Here is a 17,136-nt window from a genome sequence, read left to right on the forward strand (position 1 = left end):
ATTAACCTATGTTTTCTCTATGCCTATTCTGAATACTTCATATGAATAGATTCATACAAAGTGTGGCCTACTGTTTCTGGCTTTGCCAGGTACTCTGAATGAATTCTCAAATCAATTTTGAGGGTGAAATTTCCCAATCGACTTGTTTCTGGCTTCAGTGGTATTCTATCTAGCAGCAGCCACTGACACAAGGAAACTGACGTCTGCAAACTGTTCAGGGACCTACACCATGCTGGTCCCCTGCGCAACGGGAATAAAGTGTGGGGGTGGGTGGACTAGCACGCACGCAGCAAATTCTCCGGCACAACCACCCTGGCTAGGTGTGTCAACAACAAAAACAACACTCTGCAAACGTTACTTAAAAGTATTTTTTTTATTTAACTTTAACTTCTGAGGTAAAATACTTTTTTTTCTTTCAACTTCCATAACAAAATACAGAGCTATCAGATACCCCTGGAAAAAATATGTATATTATACATATATTTCTATAACATTACATCATATATATATAATATATATATGCAAAAATTTGAAGACTTTATAGAAAGCAGAACATCTAAAAGGCACTGCACAATGGAGTTAAGATTACTTACACGTTATGTACATATACACACTATTCTGCTTAAGCGGGTAACTAGTGAAGTCACCTTTCACATGTGAATTTCCAAAAATCCCTGCATCACAATTTTGTAACTCAAAGAATGCCTAAACATTTCAAAACAAATTAACTGGTAACACCCCCCCACCCCACCCCCACCAAGAACAAAAAAATCGAACAGTTCTTGAAAGAATGGATCAGTTTTTTTTCCCCCAAATTAAAAAGTATATTCCATTACTGTCTATAAAACAGAGAACATATACATATTTATGGAATAAATAAAAAACAAGGGACAAACAGCCAACTGACTCTACCCGCTTGCTAAGAAGTGATATACTTCAACTATTTTTTTCTTTTAATGCTTCTGAAAGTTTCTTGGCCCACTGAGGACTAGGGTGCAGTGATTCCCTGTTAGCGAGCTGGATTTAATGCAGTGCAGCTTGAAAACTGGGGTTGGCGGGACTTATTGTTCATTTTTCACTCCTAGTGGTTCTTAAAAAACAAAAATGCTCAGCAAGGCTGGATGCCCTGAAGAGACCTCTATACTGTTTTATTCTCTATATCCAGAAAAGCAAACGATTTGCAAGAACAGGTTCTTGATTAATACAACTTCAAAATTTGTATTTGCAACCTTTCAAACATTTGGCACAGCAAAAGCTGGAAAAAATGGGGAGGGAAAATAGCCCTGGTGTTGTCCCCTCCTTTCCACATGCTGTCAGTGATTAGATGTTCACAGGAGAATGATCTGGCTTTGCGCCAGGCTTGTGACAGGTGCTGCCAGGAGTGGACTTAGGGGAGAAACACTATCTCCCACCCCTTTGCCCCAGGAAATACCAATGACCTCCGCATCCCCTGGTCCACTTCCCAGGCAATCCCAAGTTCAGCTCTGAGTACCCTCCCCCAACCCCAGTGTGCAGTGCAAACCAACCAACAATTTACTGGTGGAATGGCAATCAAAGGAAACAGTTAAACATCAAACAGTTTCTTAAAGCCAAAAACAGTTTTCATGGAGTTGAACATTTTTTGAGTGTTTTTCAAGTGTAAAAACAGTGACTTTTTTTATTCAAACAGCAGCATCATCTAGGAATTAAGTCTGGCACTTGGGTTCTAAGGGGTTACAGGTACGCATCATGGATTTTTCTCCCTCTTTTGTTAAAGGCCTCATGTCTATTCCTGAGTTCATACTGATACCTGCCGGCGCCTCCACTCTAGTGGACAGAGGTGGTGGGCAGCCAGCCTCCCTGGTTAGATTGGGCAATGCCAAGCAGAGATGCCTCTTCCACCTGCCTGGGCTTGCTTTTCTGATTCGAGGTAAGTCGAGGTACAGATAAAGGAACCGACAAAAACACAACCAACCAAAGGCAGCCTGAGTTGTTAGGGACCACTCTCCTAATCCTTTTTCCAGGGAAAGACAAATCACTCATGGAATCTGAATCAAACAAAGGGGAGGACAACTGCCAAACAAAGGCATGATGGACTCAGGTCATCTTAAGCCATCTAATAACTCACCTGCTCTAACCTTTCCTGGGCTCCTCTTTCAAGCATGCACTCCAGTTTAAAAAAGACCCCCCACCCCCACCATAAAAAGACAACCCTCAAGTGCTTCTTAGTACACAGAGTTCACCTAGGCTAAGATGGAGTCAGGAATTTCTCGAAAGCATCCCTGTGCCCACTTCCTGCCCCTACCCGATATGCAGTTCTTTCTCTCTCTGCTGCTCGTGGATCTGAGCCATGTTAGGTATTTCTGTACACTATGTACTTACATGCGCACACACATACACACAGCTGGCTGTGGATTCTGTCTGCCGTTAGTCCAGGTTCCCTTTGCTTCATATATGATCAATAACTTCCCATTCCTTTGAAGTTGATGGATCAGGACTTCCCATGAAGAAACAATCCCCGGAGTTTCATGGACAGTCAATTGATCCTAAGAATTAGCCGATCTAGGGGAATGGCTATGGCAAGAATGGCAACACCACATCAGGACAGACACCCACCGCTCACTTCCACCAGCCCTCCCGGCACCTGTCTGCCTTCTGTGTTTCCTGTCCACCTCTTCTTTCAGCCTCATACACATCCGCTTGTACCCCCAGCTACCTTCTGCATTTCCAAGTATAATTTGCCCTTAAGCCCACAATCCTGCCTTTCTGCTACCCATCCCTATAACATCAAGTGGGGATGATTAAATACCAGCTTAAAGTTTAACCATTTTCCAACACGTCTGGATTATCTGAAAAGTTGTCCATGCCCTTTTACAGGTTTACGCTAACAGACCCGTATCATGTTGAAGTATGTTCATTGTTAAGGCTTTGACTTAAGAAAACGGTTAAGAGCAGCAGACACAACAGAGACATCTTCAGCTCGTGTCTCTCAGTCAACTCGCTCACAGTCACACAATGGTTTGGCTCCCCAAACCCACGGTGGAAAAAAAAAGATAATTTTTGTGTTTTTGTTTTTAAAGGCATCAGGCTACTTCCTTCTGTCCTCTTCTTTCTTCCCTGAACAAGAGCTTACAACTCCTCATGGCTTCTTAATAGATGAAGCAGGTGAAATGTCCAAGAAATTCACAGCAGGGCTTCCTGTCTCAACCACGTAGCTGAGGCTTGGTGCCTGTGCCTTCCCAGCCCCGCTCTAACTGGCAGTACATTTCATGTTTCCTGAAAACATTCTATATTAAAAAAAAAAGCCAAACAACAACAAAGGGAAAAAGAAAAACAGCAACACGTGAACATCCCCCTGCCCCAGTAAGACAGATTACCTTATTCTTCCCCTGAAATAATTACAAAGAAACATTTCAGGCAATATACTTAGCATGAATGGTCTCTCGCTGCTCAACCTCCCAACCATGCCCCTTTCCCTTTTATGTATCTCTCTCAGAGCAAAATAAATTCATTAATGGCTTTCCATATATAAATACAATAGAAAAGAAGGAAGTCTGGAACCTGAACTGTTATGGGACCAAACAGTTTCTTGGCCCTCTGGGAGTTTGTCAAAGTATAAGCCTCAATAGGAAACAGAGGCTTTCTCTTTTCAGTTCAATATCCTTCCCGTGTCCTACTCACCAGGAAAGTGTGTTCACATCCCGCCTAATTTACAACAGAAGACACCCCATCCTACCCCCAAAACAAAAATACAAGTCTACATCCCTAGAATGATCAAACCAGTCTAATTCCCTCCCCCCCCCCGAAATCTTGCTACATAAATACATGTGTGTGTTTGATTATAGTATAAACAGCTCCCAATCCTCTTCCAGTTCTAAGCATCAGCAGCGGCTGTTGCCAAGCCCCGGGGTCCGGACCCATTCCAGAGAAACTTGCCATTCTTACTCAGGGCTTCAGGGTCATCATTCCAGCGCCGCTTCAACCGAAGCTTGGGGGGCATCAGGGCATCTTCTTTCTTCTCAGGTGCCCCGGGCTCTTTGCCGGGCCTGTCCTCACTGTCTTCAGACACCTCCAGGGGCTCCTCACTTGGGGTGCTGACGGGTGCCGACGGCCATGCGGGCGGTGCAGCCGGGCGGGCAAAGACGGTGCTCGTTCCCTCTTCCGTGGTCCTGCTTGGCACAGTGCCCTCTTCTTGACAGCGCTCCTCCTTCTCCTGTGCCAACTGCCCAAGGCTCTCAGGATCCTTTTCCAAGGCTGGTTCCACCTTAATTCTCGGCGGCACAGCAGTCAGTGTGGGAACAGGGATAGGTGCTGCCTCCTCGCTGCTCTCCACCCTCTCTCGGTTCTTCCGCCCGACGGGTGGGGGCTGCAGCTTGATAGAAAACTGGGTTGACTCCTCAGGGTGCATCTGGCACTGCAGTGGTGGAACCATGAGCCCTGGGTAACGAGGAAATGTCCGTGGACTCAGATGGTAGTTGAACACAGAACAGGCTTGAGAATGAAGGTAGTGTTTCATTTCTTCAGGGTTGAAGGAGAAGCAACTGCTGCTGGTGAAGGGGCTCAGGCCTGGTGAGGGGCTATAGGAGAAGATGGTGGGAGTCAGGGAGAGGGCTGGTGAAATGGGGACGTTAAGGACGCCTCCACGGCCTGGGATCGGAGAGACGGCGAAGGGACTGTGGGGGTCAGGGTACATCCCTGGCCTGGAGAACAAGGGAAGCATGATGTCAGGCTTGCGCTTCTGATGGCCAACCCCTCCACCCACGGCACTTCGGGAGGACATGAGGTCCCCGCCCCGGCGCCAGTCAGTGGCTGGGCCATCCTCCAGCTCTGAGAGCTCCACCTTTCTATCAGTGCCATTACTTGACTCCTGGCCAGAAGCAGTTAGGGAGCTAGCAGAGAACCGCCCTGGCTGCACATCGCCAGTTGGAGAATGGGTGTCCAGAGGCGGGAAATGGAAGCGGGAAGAGCCTGTTGGCACTGGTGGCGCGCTCTGGGGAACCACACCTGTGAGGGTGGGAAAGACAGAAGGCCACGTTAGAGGTCTAGTCATGCACGATCTGCAGTTTTACTGACGCTAAGTAAGTACAAAGTGTTGAAGAGCAACAGGAGACAAACGTTCCAGCTGGACTGAACCTCTCACCTGCTTGTCTCTTCCGCTTCCTCCATTCAATTTAGTTGGCGCCTTTCTCTAGCCTCCTACTCACTTGGTTTTCCTAGTACTCATTACTATCTAAAATGTCATTTACTTGTTTATCTGTTTTCTAAATCCCATGAAGGCAGGGATTTCTGATTTGCAAGTAGATTTCCAGCAGTTCAGGGCTGAATAATTAGTAGGCTCTTATAACTATCAGTTGAATGAATGAGTGTAACAGTGTGTATATATAGTATATATCACCTGCTTCAATTCTCAGGTTTGCAAATGGTCTTTTCTTATTTTTGTTATTTGGGCCACGTCTATAAAGTAAGCAAACAAACCAAAACCAACAGACAAAACTGGGGATGATATGTATGTAAACAATTAATTAAAAGCCTGAAGACCCTGTACCTCACAAATATGAACATGAGCAAGAACACATTTTAAGAACAAAAACAGAACACAAGAAAGGGCCATGTTTGTTACGGCAGGTTTTCACGGTGTATTTTTTTTATCATTTCTGACATACAACCACTTTTTTATAGAGAGACTAATATTTTTCAATCTCCCCAAATCTATGTTCTATTATACAAATTCTGTATAACAATCTCCATTCCCATCCTGCTTTCAATGCCTTTCAACCACTGAGGCGGCTGGAAGAAAGTCCAGTACCTACCACCAGTCTCCCAAATTTGTGGACTGAGACCTGCAGCTCTAAGCAGAAACCAACACTGCGCTACACAAGTCAACTTCAGAGGCTCACAAGTTCTCTACTGCCATCAAAAGTCCTTCTGATAATCAGAGATTAAGAGGTATGCGGCCTCAGGGGCCCTACGGACTCCTGGGAGGCATCAGTGTCTTCTATCACTGATGATGTCAGGAGGGCCATTTTTACCTTGAGGAAAGGATAAAGGAGAAGAAAAAGTAAGAAAACCCAAATAAGTGAAAGTGTGGTGACACAGGAGAAGAAACAAAAAGGTGCACGAGATAGGATGTGGGTAGGAACTGCCAGCAATCAGCTGTGTTCTTCTGCTCTCGTTACAACTGAGTCATCTTCAGATAGGACCCTGGAGTCAGTTGGTAAGTGCAAGACTGTGTAGCTTTCTCGGCACACGTGTCTGAAGAACACTGTGCCAGAGCAGCATTTCCCAAACTGATGTTCTGCAGAAAACTGTTCTGCAGGTTTTTTTTCTAAAACCACTGATTTTAATTGTGTGATCAGGAAAAACAGATGGATGGACCTGTATATAATTTGAACAGACTCAGGGGGGTCTCAAACATATTTCTGCTACCAGCCTATTACAGTGGCTATGGTTCTTTTTTTGATTCTCTTGGATCTTGATCTTGTATTAATAGCACATCTATTCAAAAGCAAAAGCAAACCTCCCCTCCCCCCCCCAACACTCTTCTGTGCTGGTGGACTGCATAGGTGTAGCATGGAGAGGAACGGAGGTGATAAACGGGGCCTGTCTCCTGAACAATTCAGTTATTCGGTTTGGTTTTTCCAAACTGGAAGACAGATATCTCAGTCTCTACATGTGCTAAAGATACATTGTCAATTTGCAAAAATGGAGATAGAACACAGAGCATTTTCCAAGTGGGTTTAGAGGGAGTGAAGGCAGGCAATCTGGAGGCAGCATTTTGGATCCCTTTAACTAGCTGCAGCAGTCCTACTTTAGAAGGGCTGGAAAATGTGGGTTTAATTCTTAGTTCTAGCACCTTCTACTCTGTAGCCTGGTACAAGTAACCAATGCGTTTTTGAACCCCTTTGGCAAAATGGGAATAAGGCCCTTGCCTAGGTTCAAACCCTGGCCCTACTACTTAATAGCTATGTTATTCTAGGTAACTTACTTACCTTTCCAAGTCTCAGTTTCCTTACCTGTAAAACAGATAATAACAGGACTAATCCTCATGCTATGAAAACTACAACAGTTAATATTTGTGAAGTCCTTAAACTAGTACCAGCATATAGCAAATTCCATGTATTTGTTAAAATACATGATTTTTTATTAGAAAATAATTATGGTTTAAAAAGCTAAAACTTTTAAAAGGTATATGGACCACATATTAAATAAAAATATGAGAACAATGTTAACATTTCCTGAGTATGGTATTGTTACTGTGATTAGGAGGAGAATGTCCTTGTGTATGGGAGATACATACTGAAGCACACAGGGATACAGTGTCACATCTGGAACTTAATCTTGAAAGATTTAAAAGTTATAAATATAGATAAAGCAAATGTTATCCATTAGTGATTGTAAGTAGAGGATATATGGGTGTTCGCAGTTTTATTTTCTCCCCCTCAATTTTTTTGGTAGCTTGAAAGTTTTCTAAAATAAGGATAAATATAAAAAAAAAAACTGGGGTGGGGTAGAGAGGTCTCAAGTTCATCCTTGAACTGGTTTGCCCTGCCCCCAAACCCTGACAAGTAAGCATTTTTACTACATATCTTCTGTATCTTTCCAATGTCTCTTATAAGTCCATTAAAAATACATTTTAATGTAAATATCAAAAAACTTAAAAATACATTAAAAAACATATTGCTTCTATGTTGAAAAACACACCGTTCAAAATAGCCCAACTGTATCAACCCACCATCTAGACAAGATCACTCTAGCCTCCAGGATCTAAATCCACACAGCTCTGCTTCTTAGAGCATTTATCACATTCCACATTGGTATCTTATCTCTCTTGCTAAATTTTAAGTTCCTTGAGGGAAATAACTCCCCCATGATCTTTTCCTTTGTTTTTAAGTCTTAACACATTATCTGTTGAACAAATGAATGAATCCAAAATCCAGGGCAGGAGCTATTAAATATGAGCTAGATTTCAATAGCTCAATGGCTCAAGAATTGTTTCCTGAGAAATTGTCCAACAGGTAACTGTATTCAGGCCACCCTGATCAATCTTTGACTCTGCTGTCATCCTCAATGTTATCATTTGTAAAATGGGGATACTAAAACTGTGGTGTTGGAGAAGACTCTTGAGAGTCCCTTATACTGCAAGGAGATCCAACCAGTCCATTCTAAAGGAGATCAATCCTGGATGTTCATTGGAGGGACTGATGCTAAAGCTGAAACTCCAATACTTTGGCCACCTCATGAGACGAGTTGACTCACTGGAAAAGACTCTGATGCTGGGAAAGGTTGGGGGCGGGAGGAGAAGGGGACGACGGAGAATGAGATGGCTGGATGGCATCACCGACTCTGTGGACATGAGTTTGAGTGTACTCCGGGAGTTGGTGATGGACAGGGAGGCCTGGCGTGCTGTGATTCATGGGGTCGCGGAGAGTCGGACACGACTGAGCGACTGAACTGAACTGAACTGAAGACATATACTTTACTAAGCTGTGAGAGTGGCATGAGTTAACTCACAAAAACACTGGGCAAAAGTCCTCTGTTAAGTAGATGTTCAATAAATGTTATGTTTCTTTGTCATCATTAGAAGTTAACCATCAGGATCTTAAGCCTGGTTAAGAATCAATGCTGATTCAACTGCCTTCTGGCCCAACAGGCGGTTCTAGGCCACTACTGTGTGGTTGCTAGGCCAGAGTCTTCACGGAGTGATGGTCTAGACTTCCTTTTCCTGGAAAAGCATATTGGTCCCCATTCAGGTTATCCAAGTGGCTGGATTGGTGGGTTTTCAATAGAAAAAATGCAAATATGAAGTCAAGTGGGCCTTAGGAAGCATCACTATGAACAAAGGTAGTGGAGGTGATGGAATTCCAGTTGAGCTATTTCAAATCCTGAAAGATGATGCTGTGAAAGTGCTGCACTCAATATGCCAGCAAATTTGGAAAACTCAGCAGTGGCCACTGGACTGGACAATGTCACTTTTCATTCCAATCCCAAAGAAAGGCAATGCCAAGGAATGTTCAAACTACCACACAATTGCACTGCTCTCACATGCTAGCAAAGTAATGCTCAAAATTCTCCAAGCTAGGCTTCAACAGTACGTGAACAGTGAACTTCCAGACAGTCAAGCTGGATTTAGAAAAGCCAGAGGAACCAGACATCAAATTGCCAACATCTGCTGATCATCAGAAAAGCAAGAGAGTTCCAGGAAAACATCTACTTCTACTTTATTGACTATGCCAAAGCCTTTGATTGTGTGGATCACAACAAACAGTGAAAATTCTGAAAGAGATGGGAATACCAGACCACCTGACCTGCCTCTTGAGAAACCTATATGCAGGTAAAGCAACAGTTAGAATTGGACATGGAACAACAGACTGGTTCCAAATTGGGAAAGGAAGACATCAAGGCTGTATACTGTCACCCTGCTTATTTAACTCATATGCAGAGTACATCATGCAAAATGCCGGGCAGGAAGAAGCATAAGCTGGAATCAAGATTGCTGGGAGAAATATCAATAACCTCAGATATGCAGATGTCACCACCCTTATGGCAGAAAGCGAAGAACTAAAGAGCCTCTTGATGAAAGTAAAATAGAAGAGTGAAAAAGTTGGCTTAAACTCAACATTCAGAAAACTAAGATCAAGGCATCCAGTCCCATCACTTCATGAAGGCAAACAGATGGGGAAACAATGGAAACAGTGAGAGACTTTATTTTCCTGGGCTCCAAAATCACTGCAGATGGTGAGTGCAGCCATGAAATTAAAAGACGTTTGCTCCTTGGAAGAAAAGTTATGACCAACCTAGACAGCATGTTAAAAAGCAGAGACATTACTTTGCCAACAAAGGTCCATCTAGTCAAAGCTATGGTTTTTCCAGTAGTTATGTGTGGACATGAGAGCTGAACTATAAAGAATGCTGAGCCCCTAAGAACTGATGCTTTAGAACTGTGGTGTTGGAGAAGACTCTTGAGAGTCTCTTGGACCGTAAGGAGATCCAACTAGTCAATCCTGAAGGAAATCAGTCCTGAATATTCATTGGAAGGACTGAAGCTGAAACTTCAATACTCTGGCCACCTGATGCGAAGAGCTGACTCCTAGAGTCAAAATTCCTCTAGGTACACAGGGAGGGGGCAAGAGTGAAAAATAGAGGAAACAAGATGCCAGTGGTTAGAACAGGTTTGATTTCCTAACACCTCTCCCTCAGGCACAAGGAAAGAAAACAGGTTGTAATTAGAGAGATGCATTCCAATAGTTTTTTTTTTTTTTAAATGCATGCCCCAGGGACAGGAGGGAGTGGTTACAGGGGAGATGGACTGTAATGATAGCAGCATCAAGCTAAAACTGCCCTAACTTGTTGTGTGTAGTAATTACATATCTGCCACGGATCTCAGCATATTCTCTCCGCCACACCCCTGCTCTAAATTTTCAGGTTTCTTCCAACTTTTCTCTGAGAAGTTGTAACACTACAGAGTCATAAGCAGATTTCTTTGCCTTATACAATTCCACAAAGACAGAGCACTGATGGACTCCTCAGAAATTAGTAAAATACAATCTATTTTCTTAGGCAGGGGCCTGATTTGCATCTTAAAACAAACAAACATCCTTATCAGAGACTGCCTTCTCCTTCGCTGAGAGGCAGACCCAAAACCTCCATGAAAAGCTGTAAATGGAAAGCTATCCTGTGGAGAGCCTAGAGGGGAAGCCTTGCAACACTTCAGAGGAGAGAAGGTCAAGTAACCCCAGAGTCCTGTTCTCCGAGGAGTTGTTGGTGCAGATCAAAGGCACTGCTTTTCACTGCAAACATATGAACCTCCCCTCCTGTGATCAAGGATGCTGTGGTTTTGATGAGATTCACTTGATAAGGGTGAGCTTGGTTGTTTCATAGAAAATCGGAAGTGTTTTAGAAACTAGTTCTTGTCTGTGAAAGAGCCACTGGGCTGGGTGTTGAAATTCTGAATGCTGAACTTAAGGATCAACACAAACCTATGGAATAATATTCCTAAAGAGGACAATGTAATAATATCCACAAGAAAACAGATGATATGCAGAAAACAGACCCAAATAAACCAAATCTCTCTCTGTGCTGTAGAGTCTATCACTTCCTGTGAGAAAAATGAGAATACTTGGCAGAGGGAATCCAGGGGATCATATTACTTTGGTGTTTCTAAATACCCCTGAAACATGACAAATCTTAAGACTTGGGTTTTTAAAATTCTTTTTGAACTCAAAATTTACTCCCCACCAAGACAGTTTGCATCTTACCACTTGACCGAATGTTGATGAATGGGTAGTTGGGCATCACCAGCTTGCTGAAGTTAAATTTATAAGTAAACCTTTTCCCTTTTGTTTTATGAAGGATCCTCTTGTTGTAATAGTATCTGTAAAAACAAGAAGGCATGTCAAATCGTCTTCTAGCTGCTGCCCGTTTTTGATACCCTTAGGTAACCACGACAGTCAACAGCTCTTGCTGAGTATCACCTGCGAACATCACTATCATTCTTTTGCAGCTCTGCTCTCAGGTTAGAGCTGGGAGACCTAAGAGCTTACTTTTCCGATTCAATTTTCAACAAGATTCTAGTCCTTCACAAAGACAGTCTCTGAGATCCTGCACACCTATTCGAGCCTCGACACTTTTCTTCTCTCTCTCTACGGTTTCAATTCTTTAGTCCATTTCCTTCCTGTTCCACTATACGTCACTGCTTCGTTTCTCTCTTCTGCCTTCCCCAGGTCGGGACAGACAACTCTCTTGGGAGACCTGATGTGGTCAGTCTGGAGGCCTAAGCTCAAGGCTTAGACAAAGGAATGTAGAACCGTTTTATGGTGGCAGGTCAAATAATGGTACATTCTGAGCTGGAAAACAGCAGTCAGCTTGGCCTACTTCACTTTCAAAAGAAGTGAGAGGCTCCAGCAATGTTGCTTCTCAGATTTTACATTCGGGGTCACACAATGAAGGCAGGCAGGGGAATTTCAATGTACCTAGAACCTTGAATATATTCAGTGGCATAGATTATAAACACCCCTGGAGGGGTAAAGGGTTATGAAATATAAAGACTGACAAGGGGAAAAGAGAACCTGAGAAAACTTAGAGTGACCAATCTTTAGACAAGCTGGAGCAACCTACGAGCCAACAACCCCCTGAGCTCACTGGTTCCTCAACGGTGAGGGCACCACCACGGACTGAGCACTCCTCTTGTGTGCCTGCTTCACTCTTTTTCTAGTTTCTTTCAGGAGAGCCTAAAGAAGAGACATTCTAATAGATTTCCAACAGGGAAGTCTAAAGTAATCTTCTGGATTACAAATTAGCTCCAATCCAGGTTTCACCACACATTCTCGCCCACTACAGAGCAGAATCAGCTGTCAGGATCCAGTGCCAGCCACGTAGGAATTCCCTCCTACATACAACCAAAGATATGCCTTTTCTCCTCCTGTGCCACCCAGATTTAACAGCTCTTCTACTGCCACTGTAAAGCTACACGTTATTCACTAGTATAGTCTCTCATCATCTGATACCTTTTTAGCTAACGTGTACCAAACTACTTAAGCCTCTTTCCAATCTGTTAACACAATGGATTTGGGAATTCTTTCCCCTACCTCAGAGCCCGGCTCAGCTTGTCGTAATTCATCTGTGGTTTGCACTTCCTGCGGCCCCAGAGGCGGGCCACCTCGTCTGGATCCTTGATGACGAATTCCCCGTACTCTCCCTGCTGCCAGGCAATGACATGGCGGAACTCCTCCTTCTGCAGCAGCTCCAGGATGAAGTGCCACAGCTGGATCTGCCGGGAGCCCGGGGACGACTCTGTTTTATAGGCCCAATCAGGAAACTGATACCCTTTAATATGAAAAGGGCAAGATCAAGGTAGTCAGGAGCTAGGAACACACATACCAGTATCCCCAGCTTCACATTCCAACGCTCAGAAACTCTAGAGTGCTGTGCAAACATGCCATGAACACCCTTTCAGTCAACTGGGGCTAATCACAACAGTGCAGAGGAAGGCAGACAGAAGTTAGCTCTCCTTGTGGCAATCATTAAATCTGATAAGAGTTGGGTAGCAGCAGCCAGGTGTCCTAATCTTTTCCCCTTTCAGACTTTACTAAATCTCATGCCTACTTCCTGTGAGGACATGGAAGTTTCAAAGGGAACACACAGGAAAGACAACGTTTTAGAAAACAGCACCTTTTCCCCAAGGTTGGAATTGTTTCTCTAAGAGGAAAGAGACTCGAATGCTTGGAAATAAGGGTGTGGTGACAACATTTATTAATATTCATCCATAGGAAAAAGCATACAACTGTCCTAGCAGTATCTACCCTGTCAAGAGGTGGTCAGTCACAGTCTTGCATTTGTGAACCAAGCCCAAGTGAAGAGAACAGGAACCACTGAGGGACATTCCAGGTGCATCAGAAAATGACTGATTAACTTCTGCTCACCTCCACCTCCTTCTGGCTTTTCCACGATGCTACAGCCCGCTTTCATTTTCACCCTCCTGCTGAGAGATACAAGCCACATTAATTACTTTAAGGTGTTCTGTGTTTATTATCCTCCGAAGGTTTTCTGCCACAGCCTTTTCCCAAACTTCCATTTCCTCATCTTTCCCTTCTTATGTAACCCTCTTTCAAACATGTCACTTCCAGAGTGCTAATCCTCAAGTCGTGAAATGATGATCCTCAGGTCATCAACTTCAAAGACCATAATTTATCTCTCACCTGACTTTAAACCACAAATAGTAAACAGCTTTTAATATTTGCTTTCTCCCTCCTGACCAATCTTTCAAATGTAAAAAAGGAAGGGTATGGTGAAATGAGTCCAAAAAGGCAGCCAGAACAAGTCAAACAGTTTGTCTTCTATTACTAGACAGGCCTAGATGCCAAGATACACAAGCCTGAGTTCACCCAGATGTACCAGTTTAAAGAGTAAAAAAAAAAAAACAAAACACCCCACCAAAACCCAAATCCATCTGATTGCCACTCAAGAATGAACATCTGATTTTGATTTACTTTACTGAATTATGTGAGATGGGAAAAGGAAAACTCCTCCCAGTCAGAAACTGCCCCTTCCTCCTTGAAAAACACCCTGGGATACAGGAAGTAAACACACCATATGTACAGTTACTCTATACACGAAAACTCACACTCCTCCCATTTTTCTCTGAGAAAAAAATTTACATTTTCTCCCTTTAACAGAAAGGAAAAAAGAAGCAAGCATTTTTGGGAACCTTCTGTTCAACAAGTGGAGGGAGTCTGGCTGTGATTTGCATTCATTCCATCGAGATTTACAGTTCCTTAATAAATTTCCTGCTCCTAGCAGCAAGCAGACTGTATCAGTTACTCCTTTAGCAAAAAGCAGGGAAGAGTAAAACGGCCAGAGAGATATGCAAGCAGGAGAAGGCGGATTTACCCTTACTCAGGCAGTTCCCCAGGGTGAATGACAGGCCCTCAGCACCAACATTAGCAGGAGTCTAGAGGGAATGTAGGTGCCTTGGTGACCCTAGGGAGGGGTGGATACAAATTCCTAATCTTGAAATTTCATCTAACCTAGGATTCCTCTAGATCCTTTGAAATTTTTTTTTTCCCCTCACCATACACATTTAGAAGATCAGCAAGTTTCGGTCTAAGAAATTACCACGGAATGAGGATGGATAAATGCCCCAAAGAAGGAGAAAACAAACAAACAGAAATACACAGTTACATACACAAGATACACAATAACAAGGCCCCAGAGCTGAGGCAGGAGTTTCCTCTCCTGGCTGCTTCCATCTCCGTGACAATGAGGGAGGAAAAACACTAATTTCCCCATGACTCCAGGAAGCTGCCTTGAACGTTAACAACTAGGTAGCTCTGTCGGGTCGCGGGGTCTTTATCCTGACACGGGAATGCCTTCACTCACGACGACCCTGGGGTTCAAATCCCGCCGCAACAATGACGTGCCCAGGAAGCTCTCTCCTGACATCCCAACTCTCCGATTTCACCTATAAAGGCCTTCCTCCCAGGAGTCCGGAGGCGCCTCTTCATGCCTTTCGCAAATTCACTCCGAGGACACACTGTCGAAGTAGGGTCACTCATCTCAACTCTGCACCGCCCGGCAGGGCCCTTGCCCTCCCTCGGATTGCGACCATTCCCCACAGAGTGAGGCTTGCAGAGCCTGGTACCGCGCGCGTCCCGGCTTCCACAGCCTCCGGAGCCCCCTATCTACCGGCCTCCCGCCCGGGTCTTGCTCTCCGCGGAGCCACCGCGAGAACACTGCCCGGGTCCCCGTCGCCCCTAAGCCACGGGGGCCCCCTCCCGCCGCCGCCCCCGCGCAGCGGGAGGCCCAGCAGCGTTAGTACGCGGCTCTCCCCGCCGCCCCGGCCGCGGGGACGCCGTCACCGCCGAAGCTTGGGGCCGGCCCGGACGGGTCGGCGGCGGGGCCGGGGCTCACCTCTCCCCGGCACGGTCGGTCTTCGGTCCGGTCTCCTCCGCGGCGTCTCCGGCTCCTCCTCATCCACCCCAGCAGGAAGTGACCTCCGCGGCTGCTTTCGTCACTTCCATCCTCAGCGGAGAGGGCGGGGGAGGAGGCGGCGCCCTCCCCGGCCTCCCAGCCGCGCCCCGCCGCACCCAGCCGCGTCTCCCTCTCCTCCCGGCTTTCCGCAGACGCTGGCTTCCGCCCGCGCCCCGCCCCCGCCGCGCTCCTCCCGCCGCGCTGCCCGCGCAGCTTCCCCGGCGCGGCCCGTGCGTCACGCTGCGGCGGCACGTTACGCACGCTCGCGGCCGGCGGCCGGGCGGCGGGCCTGTGGTCCGCTGAGGCGCAGGGGGATGCGGCGGGCTTTCCCGCCGGTCGGGTGTCGACGAGGCTGCGCCCCGCGGGCCTCGCCTGTCGCCGGGCACCTCGCAGTTCTCACTGTAAGGGGCTCGGCTCCGACAGAAAGCTTCCCCCAGACCACTGAGGGTCCTCCGTTTCTCCTTAAAAGGGGCCTGCGACCTCCCGGAGAGGAGAGCCTGCACAGTGCGAAGAGACACCCGCGGACCTCAGAGGGCGTTCATTACCCTCTTAAGAAAGAGCCTTTTCAGATACTTTGAAAAGACTCCGTGAGGCTTTCTGTGAATCGCCTTGCTTCGGCACTTTTACCCGCTCCGCCACCCATAAGGGGATTGTGATGTTTCTTCGCTGATCGCTGTCCCTCTGCATTTCGTCTTAATTTGTCCTCTTCTGAACAACTTGCACGTCTCCCTAAGTCATTCAAATACATCTTCCCTTTCTTTTTTCCTTTGTTCCTGCTCAAGCAATGACAAACATCTTGTCCAAAGCACTTTTTGTTCTTCCTTTAAGGTTCAGCATTAGCTCCATCCCAGCCCCATATGTTTGAGTGATGTGAAGGCCTAGTTTTACTTCAAAAGGGAAAAGAGGGAGGAATGGGGATCAGTAAAGTTGAATTGAAATGCTCAGTAAGAATGTGCCAGAAGTGAAGAAGAGAAACGGAATTGAATGACTATTTGGACAAAGGAGTAAACTTTGTTTTGTACTGCTGTTCTAACTATACGTTTATGTCCTGAATGCCAAGAACATGAAACATCACCATTAGTTAGAAAAGTTGGCTTCCAGTTTTGGGTTTGCCACTAGCTGTTCTCTAGTTACTGTAAATTAGCTAGTAAGTTGGTCCCTTCTGGACCTTCAGTTGCCTTTTCTGTTTAAAAAGAAAAGAGAATGGCGTTGGTGATACAAGGTCTTTTCTAGTGAGAAAATCCTATGTAGGTGAATAAAATTAGAAAAATTTAAATGCCATATATAGATTACTGTAATAGGGAAGAATAGATTGCTTTAACCTTTGTATTCTATTGCTTTTCTTCAAGTTAATCACTCAAGAAATGCTGCCTGTAATCTTAAATTGTTCGTAGTGGACCACCTCTGGGAACTGTGCCTCCCATATAATGAGTGTTAACCTGAAGCATCTTTCTTTAGCACATAGAAAACCTGACTAGGCCCTCTTGGAAATGGCTGCAGGAAGGAAGAAGTTAACACATCCTGGAATCAGGACTTTACCCCCATCCCTGTTTAATATAAAAGAAGCTTGAATTCTAACTCAGGGAAGGTTCTTTGGGACACTAGTCCACCATCTTTGTCTGCTGGCTTTCTGAATAAAATTTGCTCTTCCTTGCCCCAACAGCTCACTTTTTGATATATTGCCATCATGCT

The 17,136-nt window shown here is 45.2% G+C and overlaps 1 protein-coding gene across 3 annotated transcripts; it reads right to left on the minus strand.

Moving 5' to 3' along the window:
* Positions 1-354: 354 nt before the first annotated feature.
* On the minus strand, positions 355-15,522 carry LOC129540950 (ETS translocation variant 3). 3 transcript variants are annotated; one of them, XM_055402518.2, is made up of 5 exons: positions 15,385-15,522; positions 13,398-13,456; positions 12,564-12,801; positions 11,235-11,350; positions 355-4,983 (listed from the first exon to the last, which is right to left on the minus strand). In XM_055402518.2, exons 2-5 carry the CDS (start codon positions 13,441-13,443, stop codon positions 3,854-3,856), a joined length of 1,530 nt encoding a protein of 509 aa, XP_055258493.2. In that variant the 5' UTR covers positions 13,444-13,456; positions 15,385-15,522; the 3' UTR covers positions 355-3,853. The 3 variants fall into 3 exon arrangements, with proteins under 3 accessions (XP_055258493.2, XP_055258494.2, XP_088692022.1); XM_055402519.2 differs by having other exon boundaries at positions 13,398-13,453; positions 15,385-15,480; XM_088835896.1 differs by lacking the exon at positions 15,385-15,522 and having other exon boundaries at positions 13,398-15,337.
* Between the last annotated feature and the right edge of the window lie 1,614 nt (positions 15,523-17,136).

The sequence above is a fragment of the Moschus berezovskii genome, chromosome 4 (genome assembly GCF_049115385.1).
Source record: "Moschus berezovskii isolate FMDL1 chromosome 4, NW_MosBer_1.0, whole genome shotgun sequence".
In the NCBI taxonomy this organism is placed as follows: domain Eukaryota; kingdom Metazoa; phylum Chordata; class Mammalia; order Artiodactyla; family Moschidae; genus Moschus; species Moschus berezovskii.